The sequence below is a fragment of the Cyprinodon variegatus genome, unplaced genomic scaffold (genome assembly GCF_000732505.1).
Source record: "Cyprinodon variegatus isolate N-32 unplaced genomic scaffold, C_variegatus-1.0 Scaffold686, whole genome shotgun sequence".
NCBI classification, from domain to species: domain Eukaryota; kingdom Metazoa; phylum Chordata; class Actinopteri; order Cyprinodontiformes; family Cyprinodontidae; genus Cyprinodon; species Cyprinodon variegatus.
The window spans coordinates 325,368-349,186 of NW_015151139.1; the positions used below are offsets into that span (position 1 = coordinate 325,368).

The 23,819-nt window shown below is 36.7% G+C and overlaps 3 protein-coding genes across 4 annotated transcripts in view; 2 read left to right on the top strand and 1 right to left on the bottom strand.

Moving 5' to 3' along the window:
- bivm (basic, immunoglobulin-like variable motif containing) overlaps positions 1-5,925 on the top strand; it is an 8,299-nt gene extending 2,374 nt beyond the window's left edge. For both annotated transcript variants that reach the window (XM_015394449.1, XM_015394448.1), the window contains exons 3-10: positions 626-755; positions 2,598-2,693; positions 3,101-3,205; positions 3,315-3,409; positions 3,482-3,614; positions 3,753-3,836; positions 3,982-4,078; positions 5,343-5,925. In XM_015394449.1, coding sequence (XP_015249935.1) covers positions 626-755; positions 2,598-2,693; positions 3,101-3,205; positions 3,315-3,409; positions 3,482-3,614; positions 3,753-3,836; positions 3,982-4,078; positions 5,343-5,648 — 1,046 coding nt within the window. In that variant the 3' untranslated portion in view covers positions 5,649-5,925. The remainder of the gene's footprint in view (positions 1-625; positions 756-2,597; positions 2,694-3,100; positions 3,206-3,314; positions 3,410-3,481; positions 3,615-3,752; positions 3,837-3,981; positions 4,079-5,342) is intronic.
- Positions 5,926-11,237: 5,312 nt separating this feature from the next.
- LOC107097337 (homocysteine S-methyltransferase YbgG-like) lies at positions 11,238-19,527 on the bottom strand. Its single transcript, XM_015394455.1, has 8 exons — positions 19,317-19,527; positions 16,690-16,757; positions 16,051-16,208; positions 15,868-15,971; positions 14,377-14,538; positions 11,707-11,912; positions 11,540-11,619; positions 11,238-11,464 (listed from the first exon to the last, which is right to left on the bottom strand). The coding sequence occupies exons 1-8, from the start codon at positions 19,419-19,421 to the stop codon at positions 11,346-11,348; spliced, it is 1,002 nt and encodes a 333-aa protein (XP_015249941.1). The 5' UTR covers positions 19,422-19,527; the 3' UTR covers positions 11,238-11,345.
- A 265-nt stretch (positions 19,528-19,792) lies between these two features.
- Positions 19,793-23,819, top strand: part of nme7 (NME/NM23 family member 7) — a 30,287-nt gene continuing 26,260 nt past the window's right edge. The window contains exons 1-3 of the mRNA XM_015394453.1: positions 19,793-19,939; positions 22,340-22,441; positions 22,526-22,692. Of these exons, the coding sequence (XP_015249939.1) occupies positions 19,937-19,939; positions 22,340-22,441; positions 22,526-22,692 (272 nt within the window). The 5' untranslated portion in view covers positions 19,793-19,936. The remainder of the gene's footprint in view (positions 19,940-22,339; positions 22,442-22,525; positions 22,693-23,819) is intronic.

Genomic DNA, 23,819 nt, shown 5'->3' on the forward strand with positions numbered 1-23,819 from the left:
ATCCATCTATCCATCCATCTCTGCATCCATCTATGCATCTTTCTATCAATCTATGCATCAATTTTTGCATCTATCTATGCATCCATCTATCCATCCATCTATGCATCTTTCCAGCATCTTTCTATCCATCTATGCATCTTTCTATCATCTCTATCAATCCATCCATCTATGCATTCATCTATCCATCCATCTATGCATCTTTCTATCCATCTATGCATCTATCCATCCATCTATGCATCTTTCTATCCATCTATGCATCCATTTTTGCATCTATCTATGCATCTATGTATACATCTATCTATCCATCTATGCATCTTTCTATCTATCTAGGTATTTATCAAGCATCCATCTATCCGTCTATGCATCTATATATTCATCTATGCATCTATGCATTCATCTATCCATCCATCTATTTATATATACATCTATCTATACACCTAGTCATCTATCAAGCATCTGTCTATCCATCGATGCATCTATCCATCCATCTATCCATTTAATAGATAGATGGATGGATAGATAGATGATTGATGGATAGATGGTTGCATAGATTCTCTATGCATCTATTTATCTATTACCTATCTATCCATCCATCAGTTTAATCTTATGTAATTTAATGTTTCAGGCAATGCAAAGAAAAGCAGCTCTAAGAAAATGAGGCCATCAGACAGACCCAGCAGGAACCTGCAGGATGTTCCTGTTCATGCGTCGCTGGAGGAAATCAAACAGAGAAAAGTGCTGGACCTCAGGAGATGGTAACACTATGTTGTCTGGGCTATTAACTCTTTTCTAGTGCTTCGCAGAAATCTTTTGTATAATTTGAGCATTTTTCCCCTTAAGGCACTTTGCTGCCACAGCTGGGGATGTTTTTTATTAGGATTTATTGTGTAAAGTAAACTTTTTGGTCTTATCTGATCAGAGCATCTTCTTCCATATCTTTGCCCGTGAAAACAACAAATTCAACTTTTTACAGCTTTCTAGTAGCTCCTTTTCTATCAGGAGGCTAAATTTGTAATCACCTTTGACTTGTCAAGAGTAGACTGGAGAAAAAGTATCACCCTTTCCATGTTATAAATCATGAAAAGGCATCTAATTTTTCTTTATTATTGATTACTTTGTGTCATTTATACGGAAGAGGAATAGGGCCACTGAAAAAATAAAAAAAAGTTTACTAATTTTTAAAAAAATATTTCAGTTTAATATGGGGAAAAAGTCAGAATACTAACTTTAATCTCAGAATTCTGACTTTTTTTTCCAGAATGTTGGATCTTAATGTAGATGGGCACCATGAAGGAAGAGATGTGGGAGCATTCAGCTTCACTGACAAAGATGTGAGTTGTTTGGGAGGGCCAGTAACACATTGGTGGAAAATGACGGAATTAGGTGACTTTTTATGTTCTTGAGGGCCCCCCGGTGATACTGTATTATTTCATTAATGGAAGAGCAGAAGGTGATTAAAACAAGAGAGGTAGTTTAGTCTCTAAAACAGACACGGCTACGGCTTGATGCTAACATGTTTGTTAGTTGTCAGAATTCAGTCAGATTCAGAGAAAAAAGTCAGAATTCTGACTTTTTTGTCATATTATACTGAAATAAAATTAAAATAGTTAACCTTTTTTATTTTTTCAGTGACCCTAATCCTCTTCCGTACATTTATCACAGGAAACCCCACGCTAATATGTTGAAGTCTGTGGTTAAGACTTGAAAAAAAAATTAGCTTTTGGGATTATTATTTTAACATTGTTAAGACTTTAAATAGGTCAGTTTCAGAACTAATGTTCAGATTAGTGAAAGCGTCATATCTTTTCAAAACCAGATTGTAGATTGATCAATTTGGATAAAATATGAATTTCTTTATCCATCAAAGTTTTTTTTTTTGCCTTCCTGTTTTTCTATCTCTACAATTGAGGCTGAGGATGAAGTCGACAGTTAATGCTATAAGGGCAAATTCAAACATATTGATATGACCCAGAATGACCTCATGGATCTCTTTAAGATTCAATAAATGCAGTTTAGAAAAGTTTTTTTGCAAGTACTACTCCTGTCTTTACTAAGACATTAAAACAAGTTAAACAAGTCAGGATGAAAATCTGCTTTCGTTTGAGCTGTTCTACTGCTTTTATAATAAATCTACAGATCTGAGGATTTACTGGACTTTCAGGAGCTAATCTGTTGAAAATGTGAAAAAAGGTTTGTCTAAAAAAATGTTTTTTTTGTTTTTTTTTTTCAAATGAAAAAATTTTGAACCTGAAAGGAAAAAAAAAAAGAAACCTAAATAAAAAAAAAGTGGGTTCAAAAGAAGTTTAAAGTCTGAAAAACAAACGTTTGTTCGAAGGAAATACTTTTCAGATTCAAGTTTTTTTGTCTTTCATACTTAAAAATAAAACTAAAGATCAGAAAAGTAGTTTATCTCTTGAACAAACGTTTATATATTAGGTTTACATTTTTTTTTCTTTGTAAACAGTTTAAAAAAAAATTGCACACACATTTTTTTAGGTATGACTTTATTTCATTTTGATGTTTTTTCTTTTTTTAGTTCTTTTTTTTTTAAACAAACTTTATATCCCCAATTTAGCTCCATAGCCTCTTCTCTGCAGGTACTGCATCAGTCGGCCTCAGTACAAGACTTCCTGTGGTATCTCCTCTCTGGTGTCCTGCTGGAACTTCCTGTACAGCACTCTGGGTGCAGGAAGGTGAGCAGCTCTTCACACTTTCATTATCTCGTTCTGATAGATTTCCAATCAGAAGAACTGAATTATGTTTGGACACATCTTTAGACTACCGTCCTCACACAAAGGTTCTAGTAAACAGCTGGCATGAAAAGAATTATAGCTTATTTTTTAATAACCGGACGACTTCCAGTGCTATTTGCAGGCCTGGACTCATTTGTTGCTAACTTTATGGCTCACTGAAACATTATTTCACTCATCAATAGTTTAAAAAAAGTGAAGTGGTAAAAAAAAAACAATAAGCAATCCAATTAAAATGGTCGGTTTTCAGTATTTTAAACAGACTTCACACTATCTGGGTGAAATAAAAGCAAAAGGTGTTAAAGTTAATTGTTGAAACGGCTCTCTTACCTCGTTTTTCCCTTGTCCAGTCTGCCGCCCATCTCTCAGGAGGAGGCGCTGCACATTCTGGGCTTCCAGCCGCCATTTGAGGACATCAAGTTTGGCCCCTTCACAGGCAACGCAACATTAATGCGGTACCTTTTCCCTCTTCTTCCTTTTTTAAGCTATCAAACTAAATAAAATCTTTTTTTTTTTTTTACACCTTTATAATCACACCTCTTGTAACGTGTTTTTTTTTTCTAGGTGGTTCAGGCAAATTAATGACAATTTCCGCGTGCGAGGATGCTCCTACATTTTGTACAAACCTCACGGCAAACACAAGACAGCAGGAGAAACAGGTGAGTCTGCCGTGTGCTGACTGTGATTTAGAGGTAAGCTTAGAGGATTTAGAGCTGCTCTTTGTTCTTTAGCTGAAGGCGCGCTGATGAAGCTGACTCAAGGCTTGAGGGATGAGTCCATGGCCTACATTTACCACTGTCAGAACCATTACTTCTGCCCAGTGGGCTTTGAGGCTACGCCGCTGAAAGCAGCTAAAGCTTACAGGTTGGTCATGTTACTGAACTTTTTCTAATTGGTAGAAGGATGCCAGATGGTCAGTTAGAGCTTCCAAAAGTCGACCCAGAGATGTTTGGTGAAGTGTGTGTCAATAGAGATGAAGATCAGCTTCTGTTCTGTGTGAAGGGGTCCTCTAGCCACCAATGAAATGGAGCACTGGATCCTAATCGGTGAACCCAGCAGAAAACATCCAGCAATCCACTGTAAAAAGTAGGTTTCTGTTTTGTTTTTTGTTTTTTCTGAGTGAATTTAATAGCCAGTTATGAATTTAATAGCCAGTTATGAATTTAATAGCCAGTTATGAATTTAATAGCCAGTTGTGTCCTGGCTGCTGAACAGAACCTCCTCTGTACAGGTGGTCAGACATCGTGACCGACCTCAATACGCAGAACCCTGAATACCTGGACATCCGCCACACAGAGAGGGGGATTCAGCGCCGTAAAACCAAGAAGGTCCCTGTTCTTTTCCTTCCTTCCTTCCTTCCTTCGCAGATTTTTACCAGGACTTTATTCTAATATTGATATCAGAAATCGATCCAATAAATGCCAGAAAATTAATCATATAATTTGCATATTGTAGATAAATCAACATTAGTGAGATAACAGAAGATTAAAAATTCTGAAAACAGGTTTAAAACTTAAACGTTTTCCAGAAGGTTATTTAAACCTGAACTGAAATTATATATATATTTATGTTTTCCAATTGATCTTAAAAGTTAAAAGGAGGCACACAGTGTGCAAATTTAGATCCCCCTTTTTTAATTCAGGATGCATCAGTTTGAGCATGCGTGACTGCAGACAGGGTTTGCAGCGTCTGACTTGCTGTCAGTGTTTTGAAGGCTTGCAGCGGCTCACTGAAGACACTAAACTCAACTGCTTTCATGTTATCAAGAAAGTCTCTACAAGACAGGAACTGATTGCTACATTTGTCGCTAGTACCTTTTTGAAAAAAAGAAAAATTGCTCAGAAAATTCACTAAATACAGAAACTTGGCAGTAATGTGTTCCCTTTTGTGCTGGGTTCCTGTTTTCACTCTGCTTCTCATGTGTTTATGTGCAAATAAGGAAGTATCTGTGTTTATAAACACGTTCCTGTGGCTCTTATACTTATGAAAAGTCATCGGCATTTCCAATGTAATTCTAAAAGTTTCGGTGAAATAAGCATTTGTGCTAAAACACTGGGGAGGGAACCCAGATATCAGTCAAAGGAACGTAAAAATTAGCACAATGACAGGATTTTCAGCATAAAAATTAGTTTTTTTAGACATAATTGCCCATTACACTGAAATACGCTGCTTAGATCCCTGATATCAGTATCTATCTGTACTCCAGCATCTATGCTAGAGTATGGGTATCATACTGGTAATGAAAAAGTTTAACTCGACTTCTCGATAACCTTCTCAGCATCGCTTTAATCCCGACCTTCTAATCATTTTTTGTAGTTCTTACATGTTTCAAATGGTACTCAATGATATTTTTGATGACAAGCTCTCAGTGTTTGAGGTTAGAGGGCCTCCTTGCCATCACCCTAATCTTTAGCTCCCTCACATCCAATAAGAAGAAAAGTGTTTTTAATATTAAAAATACTACTTTAACTCTGAATCTACCGTAGGTATGAATCTTATAGCCTTTAGCTTTTTCAGGTTCCAAATTTAACGCCTGAAGAGTGGAAACGTATTATATTATATTTACATGCTTCCTATGGTGCTGTTCTACAGGTGGGGGGTAACCTGCACTGCATCATGGCTTTCCAAAGAGTGAACTGGCAGAAGCTCGGCCCCTGGGCTCTAAATCTGGAGAACCTGCGGCACGACTTCCACCACTCCGGCCCAGATCGTTCCCACGGCAGCGGGGCCGAGGACTCGGAGGAGAGGACGGCGTCCAAGCGGCTGTCCCAGCTGGGACGCTCACAGAGCATGGGCAGCCAGAAGGACACCTGCAGCTGGAAACGGCTGTCCAACACGACTGAGTACAGACAGAGGAGCTCCCCTGATAGTGACCTGGAGGAGGACATCACAGACTGAGGTGGTGGGAGTGGGACATGATGGCGGACGACACAACGAACAGGGCCGAGGTTCGGGTAGGATGGGCCTCTTAAAAACACGCAAGGCGTTGATTCAGCTCATTGTTTTAATATTTATGGGGACATTTATAATAAATGTTACGCCTCTGTTAGTGTTGACTTCATCACCTCTTGTTTTTTCCCGCTGTCATATTTCCAGTTTCAGGAGCGACATGGATATTAGCCTTTATGCAGCTTCAAATATTTGCACTAAATAATCTTGGTACTACCAAAGGATTTATTACAAATCAAACAAGAAAGACAGATTTTAGGCTCTAATATGTATCTAATCAGTTGGAAAATCACAAATTTGATCTTCAGGGGGGTCAATGATTTTATATGGGGGCAAAGAACAAAAGATTGACTTAAATAAACAGAAAAATGGCATTTTGTAGTTTATTAAGTGAGCCACACAACTGTAATTTCAGTTCTTTCTGAAACAAATATTCAAGTAAATTGTAGAGTTGAAACTTAAAGTTTGTCTAAGGGACGAAACAGTTATGGTATCGTTTGTCATCGTTAGAGGTGTGGGGAAAAAATTGTTTTGGCGATTATTGGCTGCCTGATATAATACCAATCTTTCATTTCCTAGAATCAATTTTTAAAAAAAACAAAAGATTTTAAACTAAACTATGAGGGAAAATGGGCTACCTCTGCACCGCCACTCTGACAGATAGTGCTGTGGGTGCAGCGCCATTTCTGTAGGTGAGGCGGTCACAGTGGAAGACATGGACTGACTCACACCTCAAAACAACATGGCTACCAAAATAATTAAATGATCAATATCTCCTGATGAACATTTTCCGCACTTGCTCTTTTATATATAAACATTTCATTTTGATAGGTGGGAAAATATCGCAATATATATTGCAATATTGTGATAATATCGTATCGTGATCGAACTATTGTCCTACTTTTCGTATCGCAACACCCATGCAAATATTCAGCCCCAGTCATCATCATAAGAAACTGATTTAGCATTACACTGCAAAAAATGATCTAAAAAAGTTAAAGTTTCTTAAAATCGGCGTATTGAGCAGGTAAATCAGAGGATCTGCCAAAGGAAGGAGGATTTTGGTCATTAGATATGGTGCAATTGAAATAAGACGATACTTATCTTTACTGTTTGAAAATAAATCATCTTATTTCATCTGCAAATTGTAGTAACTGCTTAAATTGAGGTGAAAATGACTTAACCCTAACCCTTTGATTATGTTTTTTAGTACAGGGGCCATGATGGTCATATATATCAGCTCTAGTTGGTTGCACTGACAAAGACTCTCTTCATTGGGAAAGTCATAATATATTTTTATACCTCCTTATGGTTAATTTAGAAAAAAGAGAGAGCATATAGCAGATAACAGGAAGGCTAAAATGAGGTGTACATTTTCTGGAACAGAGGTTACCAAAGCCACAAAAAACTACTAGAACAGAATCATGACTAAAACTATTGGATGAAATATAAATGTTCCAAAAAACATCCTTTAATCATTGATTGACAAACACAACAACCAATGTATTTTTTGTTTGTTTGTTTCTTTTAACACATATATGATTTGTTATTATTATTATTATTATTTTGATCATATTCTTTTTTCTTTTTTTTTTATCTGATTCATTTTGAAGATCTCAGGACCCCATATTTGCTTATCCATGACCCAAACTTTGGGAATTATTGACACTCTGTTGTTTTATTGTGCTAGCTATGGTAAGAAGTACGTCCAAACTCTGATCTCTTTAATTGTCTAAGTCCTCCAGGGACACTCTATTTTAAAGGAATAAGTGGACTGTGGTATGTGGCGGTGAGTTGATATTTATCACAATAAAAACAAAGACTTTTCTTCAACAAGCATTTCAGTCTGTGACGTCAAAAATAACAATGCAACACACTGGTGACCCCTGAAAAACACACAAGATTACTTCATGCTTAATGTATTTATACATATAAAGGAAAGTAATTCTATTCATTTTTAAAATACATTTATTTTTAAAGATATTTAATTATTTAATAAATGTATTTCCAGTTACTTAATGGGGCATTTCATTATTTAACTGTTAAAAATATCCATATTTTAAAGGTGTTTGTGTTGGTTAAATCATGTATTAGATAAATTAGTACAAGTTATGTCTACTTATTTGATGGGGGAGTTATATTTATATATTTGAATATACACTGCTCCAAAAATAAAGGGAACATGTAAACAACACAATATAACTTAAATTAAATCAAACTTATGTGAAATCAAACTATCCGCTTAGGAAACAACACTGATTAAAAATCAGTTTCACATGCTGTTATTCAGTTTCACAGACTCTATTCAGTTCAATTCAGTTTATTTCTATTCCGCCAATTCAAAACACGTCAACACGTCATCTCAAGGCACTTTACAGTTCACCATATCATACAGTCAAATTGATTCAAATTTTTATAAGGAAAACCAGCTGATTGCATTGACTCATTGACTCGAGTTCAATCCCTCACACTAAGCATGCTTGTAGAGACAGTGGGGAGGAAAAACTCCCTTTTAACAGGAAGAAACCTCCAGCAGAACCAGGCTCGGTGTGAGCGGCCGTCTGCCGAGGCCGACTGGGGTTTAAGGAAGCAGCTCTACAAGCCTTAGAAGTGGCTCAGGTAGTGCAGCTCATCTAGTTGGCTTAAGCAGTGTAGTGTCCTCAAGTTGGAGATTGCACAATCAGGAGACAGGTTAGTACAGCAGGAGATGTGGAGGAGGGCAACAACCAAGCAGCAGGACCGCTAGCTCCGCCTTTGTTCAAGGAGGAACAGGAGGAGCCCTGCCAGAGCCCTGCTAAATGACCTACAGCAGGCCACCAATGTGCTGGTATCTGCTCAAACGGAAACCGACTCCAAGAGGATGGTATGAGGGCCTGATGTCCACAGATGGGGGTTGTCCTCACAGCCTAACACCATAAAGGACACTTGGCATTCACCAAGATTGGAAAATTTACCACTGGCACACTGTTGTCTTCACGTATGAAAGCAGGCTCACACTGAGCACATGTGACAGAGACTGTAGACACAGTGGAGAGAGATCTGCTGCCTGCAACATCCTTCACAACTGGTTTGACAGTGGGTCATTAATGGTGTGGGGTGGTATTTCTTAGGAGGGCCACACAGCCCCCCATGTGCTCGCCAGAGGTAACATGACTGCCATTAGGTATCAAGATGAGATCCTCAGACCCCTGTAAGACCATATGCAAGTGCTGTTGGCCCTGGGTTCCTGCTACTGCCGGACAATGCTAGACCTCATGTGGTTCCTGGAAGATGAAGCGATTGAAACTATGGACTGGCCCGCCTGTTCCCCAGACCTGAATCTGATTGAGCACATCTGGAACATCATGTCTCGATCCATACACCAACATCACATTGCACCACAGGCTGTCCAGGAGTTGGTGGATGCTTTATTTAATGAGAATATTTCATTCATTCAGATCTAGGATGTGTTATTGGGGTGTTCTCTTTGTTTTTTTGAGCAGTTATATATTTCTTCCCTGAGGGAGAACATCATGATAATTTTTAAAACCCCTCACTTTGGCAACCCCTGTTCCACTGAACCTGATCAGAGAGTGAAAGGAAATGAGAACTGAATTGGTAAAAGAACAGCCACTAGGTGGCAATATTTGTTAGTAAGTCCTTAAATGTTTGTTCCTTTTTTTTTTTTAATCAAATGCAGCAATTTCTTACATTGGTGCAAACATGGTCAGATTTTTATGTAATAAAGAGTGATTTATTGATGGATAAAAAGATCTTATGTTTTGAGTGTTTGATGGATCAATGTTTTTAAAGCTTAAAAATTGTTTTTTTAAATCATAAAAATGTGTTTTTTGTTTTGAATGTTGGCAAAATGCCATTAACATGCTGCTGCCCATTCTCATGTCCTTCCTCTCCTTATTATAGATATAGACACATCTTAACATCATTCCAGTTTCTTCTTTTTACTAGACGCTCACCACAGTAGTACTGTCTGCATCATATCAAGCGGTTCCTCGCTAGAAAACGCACAACAGCATCATCACAACCCCTTAGTGTGCTGTACAGGTAGAGTCTGTGGAAATGTCCCCCGCCTGGTTCACAGTGGTTAGTTTAGTGGAAATGGTGTCCAAAGTTTTGTGAAAGCAGCGATGTTCTACTGTGATTTGTGAATCCTCAGTAACTGATGAGTGGCTTATCATGTTATTTTGTTGTTTTTTAAGCAAAGAGCTGTACATACATGACATATCTTAAAAATGTGATCTTGAGCTTCATTTCTGTCAACACAATGCTCGATTTTTTATTCAGTTAGCTACTTTGTGATACCATCTGGGTTCCAGTGAGTTCAGATGGAGTTAAGCAGGTCTATCCCAGTGAGTTTGTTTTGCAATAAAATCAGTTTTTTTTGTAACACTGTGAAGCCATTTTTTTTCAACCTGTACAAAAATATTAATATGTCTCCTCAACATCTAGACTATCACAAGGTTGTGTATAGTAGGAAAGTGGAAGGTAAATCAAACCTGTTAAACATTGAAATAAGAGTTTTTGAAGGGTTTGATGTGCCTTTATATTCAGCTCCCATAAGGCAACACTTTAAACAATTTTAGAATATCTCAACCTGTTTTTCATATATACATACGGAGGAGGATTAGGGCCACTGAAAAAGTGAAAAGTTAACTGATTTTAATATTTTATTTCAGTTTAATACAGGAAAAACGTCAGAATTCTGACTTTTTTCTCATATTATACTGAAATAAAATGTAAAAATCAGTTAACTTTTTTTATTTTTTCAGTGGCACTAATCCTCTTCCGTAGAATTCTGACTGAATTCTGACAGCTAACAAACATGTTAGCATCAAGCTGTAGCCATGTCTGTTTTAGAGACTAACTACCTCTCTTTTTTAATCACCTTCTGTTCTTCCATTACTGAAACAGCATCACCAGGGACCCCTCAGGCACGTAAAAAGTCACCTAATTCCGTCATTTTCCACCAATGTGTTACTGGCCCTGCCAAACAACTCACATCTTTGTCAGTGAAGCTGAGTGCTCCACATCTCTTCCTTCAGGGTGCCCATCTACATTAAGATCCAAAATTCTGAGAAAAAAGTTCTGCCTTTTGTCCCACATTAAACTGAAATAATATTTAAAAATTAGTTAACTTTTAGTTTTCAGTGGCCCTAATCCGCTTCCGTACATCCAGACTTCTACTCCTCCATCAAAACCCTGAAGAAAGTTCTGATGACAATTATGCTGAAGGATTTATACAGCAGGTGTGTTTAGGTTTCAACTGAATGTTAAAATCTGTTACACAGTAAAATAAGCAGAAATAATTACGCTTTAAAAGTGTTAGCTTTGGGATTTTAAATGTTATTTTATTTTATTGCAGGATTCTTTACTGCAGTTGAATCTAAAGGGGGGACCACCAAAGAAATTTGAGCTTTAATCATGAATAAAGACACTCTTGGGAGTAAAAGGAGTTTAAGAAACCGAGAGAAAAACATAGTTTTTCCAAATGGGACTTTATTGAATTTTATATGAAGAAAAACTTTTAAATTAAATTCTGTAAAGCTTCAAGCATTCCTCGTGGCGAATCAAACAGGGAAATTTCAGAGGAACGTTCAGGATCCTCTGTAATAATATTATAATATACAGCAGGAGTTTTATTTAGAATTATTCATCGGTTTTTGCAACATGCAACAGTTTGCTGGTTGAATCTGAGGATGTGTTGCCTCCTTTTAACTGCTGCCTTAATGCTGCGATGTGAGCCGGACCGATGCGGCAGCAGCCACCTGGAGCATAGAGAGCTGAAGCTCAGAGAAAGTCCTGTGAAACTGGTCATGAATGAGGCGAAAAATTGATCTCACCTAGCAGAGCTGCACCCTGCTCCACCCACGTGTGACTCAGCTCAGGCCTCCATCCTGCAGTCTGATCTGATTTCAGCCATCTTTGTGTGAGAAGGGGAAAAACAGATTTTTTTGTTGAATGTAGCTCTTAGAGCCAGAGAAGAGTAGCACCTCCCCCACAGACTCACCCCTGCTCAGTGTCCCAGTCCTCCCCGCTGTTTGGGTACACCACCCAGCTCACGTCGGGCGCCAGTGCCGCCCTGGCAGAGTTTAGGAGCGGCTCCACCACAGCCGGATGGCAGCAGTTGACCCCCACGGCGAGCAGCTGAGGGGACCTGCAGGCGGTCTGCACGGCATCTATGAACGGGCTGCCGTCTGAAATGTGTTTCTCATCCTGACGATATTTTTGGTCAAGAAAAAAAAAAAATCAAGTCATTCTGGGTTTTTAATTTTCTTCCTCACCTATGGCGTTTAATTTTCTATTTTCTTTACCAACAATTCAATGAGTGATAATTCCTTTTACTGTTTTCTAAGCCCACCATTCTTCCCACAGGTTTTCTCATTTTGGTAATTTAAGTCTTATATGTACGTTTTTCCATTTTCTATATTTCTTCCCCTATTATTTCAAATTATGCAGGTGGAGGAGTTGACATTATGCCATTTCCAGGTAGTTGCCTTTTCTGATGCTGCCGACAGGATCTTTATCAAACATTGGTCCTTTCTTGAGTCGTACCTTCTGCTAAGTATCCCAGATATAGAAGTATACATGTTTTAGGTACCTTATATTTCTTCTGTACATTGCCAAAATATGTGCAGTTATAAAACACTGAAAGCTGTTTTAAAAATGTCACAATATATTTGCAATTAAATCTTTTCCATATTCCATCTATCCATCTTCTTCCTCTTATCCAGGGTCGGGTCACGGGGGTAGCAGCTTCAGTAGGGAGGCCCAGACATCCCTATCCACTTGGGCCAGCTCCTCTGGGGGAATCCCAAGGCGCTCCCAGGCCAGCCCAGAGACACAGTCCCTCCAGCGTGTCCTGGGTCTCCCCCTGTGCCTCCTCCTGGTGGGACGTGCCTGGAACACCTCACCAGGAGGCATCCTAACCAGATGCCCGAGCCACCTCAGCTGGCTTCTCTCGATGCGGAGGAGCAGCGGCTCTACTCTGAGTCCTCCCCGGATGACTGAGCTCCTCACCCTGTCTCTAAGGGAGAGTCCAGACACACTACGGAGAAAACTCATTTCAGCCGCTTGTATCCAGGATCTCGTTCTTTCGGTCACGACCCAAAGCTCGTGACCATAGATGAGGGTAGGAACGTAGATCGCCTTGTAAATCGAGAGCTTTGCTTTTTGGCTCAGCTCTCCTTTTACCACAACAGACCGATACAGGGTCCGCTTCACAGCAGACGCCGCACCAATCCGCCTATCGATCTCGCGCTCCACCTTCCCCTCATTCATGAACAAGACCCCAAGATACCCAAACTCCTCCACTAGGGGGGAGTATATCCTCTCCAACCCGGAGAAGGCACTCTACCCTTTTCCGGCTCAAGACCATGGTCTTGGATTTGGAGGCACTGATCCTCATCTTTTCCATATTCCTGAACACAAATCTAACAGCACATGTCAATGGTTATTTCCACCTTAAATGATTTTTCCCATCTATCTCCTATGCATAACATTGTAGTCTTGCTGTTAGCTGTTATTAATTATCCTTTTATGTTCTTACATCCATTCCCAAATATTTCCGTGATTGCATTTATTTCACCCGGGAGACCTGGTCGTATTTCCTTTTGATAATAACCTTAGATCTGAAGATAAATTTCAAATTCTTGTTTATCTGAATCAAACTCTTGTTTGTAAAGTCTATTAACTTTTAATCTCTCCTCCTTTTATTCGTTTGAATATTGTAGTCAACCCCTTATTTGACCATTCCTTAAGATTTTGAGTCAATAGTTCCTGGTTTAATTTTTTTTACAGTGTCTCAACCAACTAAAAATCTTAATTTCGTTCTTAATTTTACATTTTTTAACTATTGTGACAATGTGCTGTCACACTATGAAGCTGTGTGGTAACTCTTACATTTTTCATTTTCAAAATGAGTTGCACATTTCATATATTTTCATTAGCCTGACTAAGTTAGCTTTTTGCAGTGCACACATTTAGTTAACTTTATTTGTCAGGTTGTTGTTGTTTTTTTTGTCAAGATGCAATTGATTAATTTCTTTTTTCTTTGCGTTGCAACTTTCCTTGGGATACGCTGATGGAGGGCTGCAATGAGCTTCAGCTTTCCTCAATTGGTTGCAGGCTAATCAGTGCGTCAAACCATTTGTAATGGGAAAGGAAATTTGTTTATCATTTGTTTAAATATTCTTAGTTTGGGTAATTTTGTTAATTAGTTAAATTTAAAAATTATTTAGTGTCTGGCCAGTATTTATCTGTTTAACTAAGTTTATTTGTTTATTAGTTTGTTAGTCAGTTAGCTATCATCCCCCTTGTTTGTCAACAGTGGTCTGATCAGCCACTATTTAAGTTTCCCTCATGTCCTGTTTGTTAGGTCAGTTTGTGGTTGAGTTTTTTATGTTAAAGCCTGAATTGAATTCTGTTTTTGGGCCCAGTTTATATATTTTTTAAACATTTTTGGAATAAATTAAGACTTTTTTTGAAAAATTTCAGTGGTTTTCTGGCTGGTTTGTGCAAATCCCTAACACTATTGAGAAGCGGGTCTCCAAGGTGAAATAGATGAGGGGGTCTAAATCTTTTAAAAGATGTTCTTATTGATAATAACAGCCTTCATTAAGCCTTTCTCTGGATGTTGGGATTTGAAATTGAAATCAATAGCAGGTCCTCCCTACCTTACCTTACAGGAGAAGGACAGCCAGGCGTTACAGTCAGGGAACTCTCTCAGCAGCTCCACCACAGCCTGAGCCTCTTTGATACTCGGGATGGTCTCAAAAGCAATGAGGTCTGCGCCTGCTGCTGCTAAGCACTCCACCTGTGCTTTATGCCACACTTTGAGCTCCTACAGAAAAAAACAGATGGTGGCCTTTCTCTTATCAAATAAATACACTGCAGGAATGAGTAAACATTTATACAAATAAGCGTATTTACCCTTAAAAAAAGATGGTTAGATATTATGCACTTGAAATGAGAGACTGCAGATGTTTTTTTCTATTTTAAATGTAAATTGTCTTATTTCATTGGCAAAGTGTTGTACCTACCTGCTCAATTCAAGAAAAATGCACGTATATTAAGAAAAAATTACTTATTTAGATTTCAAATTTCTGCAGTGAACTTCTTCACATTTTGTTAAATTAAGTAAAAGAGTAAATTGAGGTTTTCTGTGTCAGATTAATGGAAGTGGAAGGCAAGGATTAAATCGTTTTACATTTTCGTCCACCTGGTGATTAAAAATGGTGGTTGCAGCATAAATCTAAGGGGTGCTTTTTTCCCAAGCAGTTGCAGTGAGGCTGGTCAGAACTGATGGGACAATGAACTGATTACAAAGAAATACATACAGGAGAAAAACTATTAGCGGCTGCAAAAGACTTGAACCGGGGAACGGAAAATGGCACTGAACATATTTACCCTTGATTTGAGCAGGTAAATAAGGTGATCTGCCAATGGAATGAGTATTTTTACTCTTAAAATAAAATAATTAGATAATATGCACTTAAAATGAGACAATGCAGTTGTTTTCTTCTTATTTTAAATGTAAATGGTCTTATTCCAGTGGCAAAGTATCTCCCTCTCCTCTTCAATTCATGAAAAAATTATTTCTTTTAAGGAAAAATGACTTAGATTTATATTTTTTTGCAGTGCTGAGCGACAGTGGAAGGGTTCAGGTTGAATATTCAGGTGATAGAGTGGCCTAGTCTAAGTTCATACATCAATCCATTTAATACAGAACATCTGGCAAAAAATGTTTCGTCCAGATGTGCAATTAAACATGACATTGACTCAATGGGGATGAAAACGCTGCAAAAAAGGATCTGGAATTAAGTGAACATTTCTTTAAATAAGTGTGATAATCCTTAATTTGAAAAGGTAATGCAACAGGCCAAATAGCAGCTATTAGCATTAGATTACATCTGATTCACATGAAACTTGATTCTTTTACTAATTTTAAACATAAAGCATCTTATCTATTATTAAATTGTCTTACTTCCTTAAGACAAGGAAAAATATTTCCATTTGTAAAAATGATTTAAAACCAAATATAATTTTATTTCTACTTCTATGTGATCTGTTCGATCACATTAGATCTTTAAAGAAAGTTTGTAGTTTTAATATAAAACCTTAGAAATCCCAAAGTTGCAGTAATGCTACAGCAAAGCCAGAAGCCACTCACATCGACGCTCATCTCCTGAGCATAAGCCCCGGAGTACTCTGATCCATCATGGAGAAAGGCTCCGTATGGTCCAACCGAGCCCGCCACCAACACCCGCCTCTCCCCTTAGAGGAACAAACAAAGAGTCTCACAGATTCACTCGGCTCCCTTTTCAAACGTCTCCAAACGCACGAGGTTCGCTACCGGAGACGAAAGCTTTCACCGTCTCCTCGGCCAGATAAACTCCAGACATCAGCAGCTCTCTGGCCTGCTCTGAGCTCAACCCCAGGTGCTGGATGAATCCCTGGATGCTGGCCTGGTACGTTGCCGTGGTGATGACATCAGCACCACTGAGCAGGAACCTGTGGGTGTTTGACAGCCTTTTAATGAGAGAAAAGTGGATCTTTTCTTTATAAACTGTTTGTTTTTTTGTAGATTCAGTGAATAAATAAGTCAGTTATTATTTGGTATAAATTCATCTTTTTTTTTTTTACAGTGGTGAAAAACTTTTTCTGAAAAACTTCCATGATTCACAACTCCTGTATTCCCTTTGTGGAGCAAGAAAAGCAGCAACATCTAATCCAATTAGCCAGTCCTTTTTCTTCTTGACATAAGTGATTTTACCTTCTTTTAAACAGTTAGGTAAGACAATTTACCAATGTAATAAGTTTATACAAAGAAAATAAATAACTCCATTATCTATTTTAATGTGAATAAAATCTAAAAATCTCATTTCAAGGTCTAAAATCCTCATTCCAGGGAAATTTCTACTTATTTTTAGATCTAATTTCCCAGTGCAATCTGCTGCTTTTCGTTCAGTTCAAAAGTTTTCTATAAACCTACTTGTGATGAGCCTCTTTGATGGCCTGGGGATCAGTGTGCAAAAGCCTGGCGCTCCATAAAGGATCCCCCTACAGATGCAGAGACACGTTTCAATCTAGCTTTGAAAATCTATGCATGTTAGGCTGACAGTTAAATACTGAAATACTCAGAGTGCACAATCTCCAGTTATCCTACCTTGTTATGTGGATAATTTCAAAATTTAAGAAAATGTTTAGTTATTAAAAACTGTATTCTGTACTAAAGGGTTTGTTTGTTTTTACAGTATTGGTTCAGACTAAAATAAAAGAAGAAATTAAAATAAAGATCAGATGAGGTGCTACACTGGAAAAATGATCTAGAAATATGTAAAAAAATTCTTACATTAGGTGTAATTACCCTAAATTTGAGCAGGTAAATCAGATGATTTGCCAATGGAATTAGTATTTTTACTCTTAAAATAGGATAATTAGATAACATGCACTTGAAATAAGACAATGCAGTTGTGTTTTCTTATTTTAGGTGTAAATTCTCTTGTTCCATTGGCAAAATGTCTCTTTTATCTCCTCAATCTAAGAACAAATTCTCTAGATTTTGATTGTTTTTTCCAGTGTAAAGCCCTAGGCAGGACTCCTTAACCAAAAAAAAAAAAAACCTGTTATCTAATCTCTCTTTGGGATCAAGAAAAACTTTTTTAATTGAATCTCTGCTTCTAAGAAACAAAGAATGTTTTTAAATATAGGTTCGGTTAAAAAAAAATAACTATTCCACAAAATAAATAATTGAATGCAGCAGACAAATTCAGATGCACAACTTAATTTCCCCAACAGAACCATCACTTGTTAGGAGTTCCAGTCTATAACTTTGGAACACTGCTTCCCTATGCTAAGAGGAGCTGGATTTCTTAAACCATCATCTGCCACAGATTTAGCGCACATGTTTTTTTTTTGTTTGTTTTTTTTTACAAGGTTTATATTCACAAATTTGTATTTTATGTTAATTAATGTTTAATTTGAAGGTTGTGGGAGTCTTTTGGACAAACAACCGATTACTTATTAAAAGTAACTTAAGGCATAAACATACTTTCCAACTCTCCCCATCCAGGCGGGAGACTCCTGATTTTTAATGTTATCTCCTCTGAGCTCCCCATTAGTAATTTATCTTGATAATTCACTTTACGGTGGAAATATGGCCCAGTATCTGGCAACTTGGCAAGAGTTACAGCTGTTTTAATTTCTTTTTATATTTGTATTTTTCATTGTAAAATGCTTACTGTTGTGTTTTTTAGGTAGATAATTTTAAGATCTGTCCAGGGACAACAGATGAAAAATAGCCTTTTGGCTAATTCTGGTGCATTTGCAGGAATACTTATTAATGTATGCTATCCCTGTGAAATAATTAAATACATCTCAAACCCTACCTGTACAGCCTGCAGGAGCACAAGAAAAAGCTGTTATTGAATTAAAAAATTGATGATGTTACAGTTTTGAATAAGTTATCATCTTTTAAATGTATGAATTTGAAGTTCAAGTTCAGTTTTCTTCATGGGAACAGCCAACTTATCCTTTACATATAGGACACTTTATTTGATCTGTAACACTGCATAGTAAATGCATTGCTGTCCAACTGCAATAGTCACTGCTGCCATCCTCTGGTTTAGGGGGGAAATAATGTTAAAATAATGTTAAAGGATATTTAAAAACAAATCCTGCAGCCGGATTATCAAAAAAAAAAAAGTCAAAATTTTCAAGCTTTTCAACTAATGCTGCACAGACAAACTTGACTAAAAACATAACCTCCTTGGCTGGAATATATCAGATCTGATTGGCACAAATTTAATAATCATGTATAATTTTCATTCCATATTTCAAATATGATCATTTATCATGTATTTACGATTAATAAATCAACATTCGTACAGAAGAAACTTGCAAAAGGTTGCAATACTTTGCAAAGTGCTGAATGAATGGGAATGAGAACCAAGAACATACCTATTAGTTTCTTCTTGTGGATGCGAATAATGTGCCATCAGAAGCCTAATCAGAGCCCTCTAGTAAATTAATAAAGGGACACATTATTTGCTACAACTACTTTAATATAAAACTAACTTTTAAATATTTTAAATGGCTGCAAAATCACAACACTGGAAAATATCAAAATCTAGAAAAGTCTTTTTTTTTTTTTTTTAAATAAGTGCATTTGTTCTAGGATCGAGGAGGTAAAAGAGACATTTTGCCAATGGATCAAGAGAATTTACACTTAAAATAAGAAAACACAATTGCTTTGTCTTATTTTAAGTGCATATTATCTAATAATCTTATTTTAAGAGTAAAAATACTCATTCCATTGGCAAATCATCTCATTACCTATTCAGATTAAGGGTAAATACACTTAATTTAAGAAATTGTTTGTTATTTCTAGATTATTTTTCCAGTGAACAAATTAAACCGAATAGTTTAAAGGTTTGAGAAGCTGCAAGAAAACATCAAACATAAATTTCCATGCATAGGCTATATTAATTATGATGATTTGAAACAATTTCATCATCTTGTAATATGAATATTTAGAAAATCAGTGTAACTCCTTACAAACCCCCTTTAAATGGACTCATGTTAGATCAGGTGTTTGTTATAATTTAGCCTCTAATTCACCTGTAGTTTAGCTCCTTGCGCTTCTAGTTCAGTTGCAAGTCCACCATCCAGGATGAGAGGAGCATTACTGAGTATGAACCGTTTTAATTTATCGGATGATCCCATGGTAGACCCTGTAAACAAGAGCGGTTTATGGTTAAGCACAAAACAGTTAGTTGAAATAACTAATTTCTCTATAAGAAGGAGCTTAAAGGTCTGTACTGTGTTGTTTTTCCGGGTGAAAGGTTAACTGGTGCTTTCATGACGATCGGATTGTTTGAAAATAAAGGAATCGGTTTTCACCACTAGATGGCGATAAAGACAATAATTGTATTAGTTTGAGACGGATAATATTCAATGCGGACCCACAAAGCAAAAAAAAAAAAAAGGTAATGTATGAAAAATCGTGTAAGTTTTAGAATGGTTTTAATAATTACTTGGCTAATTATACATTCTGACCCGTACAAATACAGCATATCGTTTCCTTCAACAAATTCACATTCAGCTACAATGTTCCGTGAACGCATCTCGAATGGAAGCCACTGTTACTATAGGAACGAAGCATAACCTGCGCTAGCTAACCTGTGGTAAAAGCGACAGTTAAGCGTATCGGGTCTTATAGGCTTACTAAGCTTCTTTAAATGGTGAGTTTACACCTTTAAGATTTTAAAAAATTGTTCTCAGAACGCTAGGCAAAGTTGGTGGTTTGATAAGAATGTGAGCGAAGTGGAAATGCTGTGGTCATCTAAAGTTAGCTTAGCAACATAGCCATAGCAAGTGATAGCTAAGTCCCGATGATTCAAATTGGAATGCATTTAATTATATAGAGCGTTAGACTTAAAAATAGTTAATATTTGTGCACTTTATTGAAGCTAAATGCTATGGAAACATCGAATGTATTGATCATGACACGCTATTATAGCTGATAGCCAAACAATGCTTCATTAAAAACTGTAGTATTTCACCTATTCTGTTACTATCTATTATTTTTATTTGTTACAGTTTTTTTTATTGGCTATATAATAGGTTAGAATTTTATATAGAATGAAAACAGTATGTACGTCCATTGTAGTTTTTCTAAACTTATCTGTTTTAGGGTCTCCTGCTCTCTGATGCAGGAAGAAATCATTAAACACACAATAACAACACAAAAACAATGCAATAACAGCTCACTTTTTAAAAGAGCAATGCTCCATAAGTTTTGGCACACTGTGGGTTACAAAGATATATGTTGTTTGTTCCCTGTAAACTCATTTCAATGATACATGTGGCTGCATGGCTCATTGCAGAATAGAGAAATGAACAAGGAGACACATTTGTTTTTTTTTTGTTTTTTTTTATCTTCCATCAGTCCAGATAGGTTCTGGTTAATATGTAGTGGTCTGTGCAGGATGGCGATGATACATCTTTCCACTTATTAAAGTGGTGTATGTTACAGATTATCTCAGTGATGTGGATTTAATGTGAACTCAATGACATGCGAAATGTCAGAAATGTGTGATGGAAACAACAAAAACTGCAATCTGAATCAAGAAGCTGCTATCTGAGAATGTTGGAAGCAGATTAATGAATATTTATCTTATCTGCCAAGTTTATGCTTTAAAGAATGCACTTTCAGAAAAGATGGAGCAGGGAGAACAGATTACTGCTTGACACATTTTGTTGGTCCATGAGGGCCGTCATTTCCCTGAGGATGTGCAACACAAGTAGTCCATGTACGTTTGTGTTTACGCCACTTTATTTTTAGCAGGACCTTCAAACCCATTAAGCAGCTAATAAAGAGATAAAACATCACATACCTGAGGAGACAAATGAACCATGCCTCCTTATGACACAAGGTGTGTCGATTGATTGATTGACTTTATTGATCTCACAGTGGAGAAATACACTAGTCAAGGTCAAGGTCACTCGTAATAGTCTATGCTTATTTAGGTTTTATTTTTTTTTAACTAAAATTTAGAGTATTTTGAATTAGTTCTGAGTTCATTAGTTTTGAATTCGTTAGTTTTAATCAATTTCAAGAATGCCAGGTAGGGCTGCAGGTCTCAACTCTTCCTCTTACCCATTAATCTGTTGCCAATTATGTATTTTGATCAATCTAAAAAGAAATACTTTCAGTGAATTAATATTTCTTAATAGAAAAACGGCTGGAAATTAAAAGAAAATCTTTCTAGTGCACTTTGTTTTATAAATGGCAAAATGTGAAAAATATTCAGTGTGCGTACACATATATGTAATGATATATACATATATATATATATATATATATATATATATATATATATATATATAGAAAGCAGATTTTGCACCTTAAATGGAAAACATTTATATCTTTTTTTTTTTTTTAGACCTTTATGTTTATTACTGCTGTAAGCAGCTTACTGTTTCAACAAAGGGCATGTTTTAGAATCTGTGTACCATTATTCTTGGTAACAATTAAACTCGATTACCAATGAATTGGCAATATTTTTATTATCCATTAGTCACAATTAATTATTTTAGCCCTAATGCCAGGTCTTAACTAGTTGTAAGATGCAGGACATTGTCAGAAACATTTTAGAAAAATTTTGGCTTTACTTAATGGGAAATCTTCCTCTCATATTCTGCCATAGAGTTTATATTTTTCTCCTGCAAGTTGTGACATAAAACCATCTGCTTTTAATCAAAGGTTTCTTTTTTTATTTCTTTGTCAGATTAATAAAAGTTTCACTTGAGTACAATAAAAAATATAATTTCTGTTACCACAAATCAAGATATTTCAGGCCATGCAAGGTTAACAGACCAGGTGTTGACTTTCTGTTACTTAACTCAAGCAGGATTTTGCAAATTATACAGACATGTGCATGACGGCATGCTGTGGAGCAGGATAAAGTGTAATGAATGAAAGTTGATTATTCTTACAGTCTATATCTGGTTCCTCCATAACTTTATCTGACAGTATGTTTTTTGTTTATGCAGTTGCAGCAAAATCTCATCCTTATGTCATTTGCGTAGCAGGGTTATTGTTTTTTTCACACATCTCTAAATCACCATAACTTTTCCAGGAGGACCGGTATGCTTTTCTCACCGAGTGGTGTGATCCCACAGCAGCCCTGGTGCGGCGCTACCACCTGTTCTACTACCCCAAAGATGGCTCTGTAGAGATGGTACATCTGTTGTTTTTTTTATTCCCTAAATCTTTAGTAAGAATGTTTCATTGTCAACTAACTACCAACATCTTTCATTTTCAGTTTGATGTAAAAAACCAACGGATATTTTTAAAAAGGACCAAATATGACGACATCCATCAAGAGGACTTGTTTGTGGGGAATCGAGTGAATGTTTTCTCAAGGCAGCTAAATCTGATAGATTACGGAGATCAGTACACAGCAAACAAACTGGGCAGCAAAAAAGAAAGGTAGGATTGGTTAGGCAGCGCAATAAATCTCTCTTATCCGCTTTAGATACTGTACACACTGTACCTCACAGCAATCAGCCCTATTGTGTGCAGGTTAGTGATCTCACAATAAGCCACAGACATGTAATCTGTTAACAAACCAGCATATGTTCCTTTTATATAAAATGTGAACTTTTAAACTTTTTACTTGACTTTAAGAGCAAATCTGGGAGATTTGTCTTTCTGGACATAAAGCAGAGGAAAAGTGATTTTGAAACTGACATTTTCTGCCTTTTTTTTATTGCAAAATAAATTGACCCAAGTCAGATTAGATAGACAGTCTCTGTAACCCATGTAGGCCAAGAAAAGTAACATTTCTGTTTCATTTTTACAAAACACCTTCTTTCACATGTTAGTGATGTCACTACAGGGTTACTGGCTTTAGGCTTTCTTTCAATTAAATTATGTTGCAATGGATTTTATTTGGTGGTATCAGAGCAAAGGGAGACTGGGTGAAAATACACGCCACACTTTTCAGAATTCGTTTTTAGTGGAATTATTTTCAAAAGCAAATAATCTAAAATTCTTAAGATCTTCTACTTCACAGAAAGACCAAAAACCATCTTAATATCAAGAGAATCAACATAGTTAACTTCTCAGATATCTAAATTCTAGCTGCTGATTGTTACAAAATCCAGGAATGATTTCTTCAAAGCTATTGTGAAGTAAAACCATCAAACTGTGCAGCGGTTTGTATTATGGAAAGATTTTAAACTATATTTGTTCCCTGGAGGACAGTGGACTTAATAGTTTTCAGATGGAGGCAGTTTAAAAGCTCCAGGGGTTTTTAGAATTGCTCATATGGTTAAATAAAGCAGCACAACAGAAAGCTCACAGACCAGGAAATGTGTGTGTTTATATTTGAAGAACTGCATACTACTTGGATGTAAAATCATTGCCATCATGGCTTTGTCAAGCTGCTGCCTACCTCTAGTGAAGCAGGAAAAAGACTAATACAAAGTGAATCCAGTAGAACTTTTTATTGCCTACCTGTAATGAGTGACAATAGTTGAATAAACTTTTGGCTCTAAAAATTCAATTCAATTCAGTTTATTTATATGGCGCCAAATTCACAACACATGTCATCT

Coding starts and splice junctions, on each gene's coding strand:
- LOC107097337 (XM_015394455.1), bottom strand. CDS start 19,421: ATGGGATCATCCGATAAATTAAAACGGTTCATACTCAGTAATGCTCCT. Junction 16,758..19,316: donor CGCAAGGAGCTAAACTACAG/GTGAATTAGAGG, acceptor CTGCATCTGTAG/GGGGATCCTTTATGGAGCGC. Junction 14,539..15,867: donor CTCAGGAGATGAGCGTCGAT/GTGAGTGGCTTC, acceptor TTTTTTCTGTAG/GAGCTCAAAGTGTGGCATAA.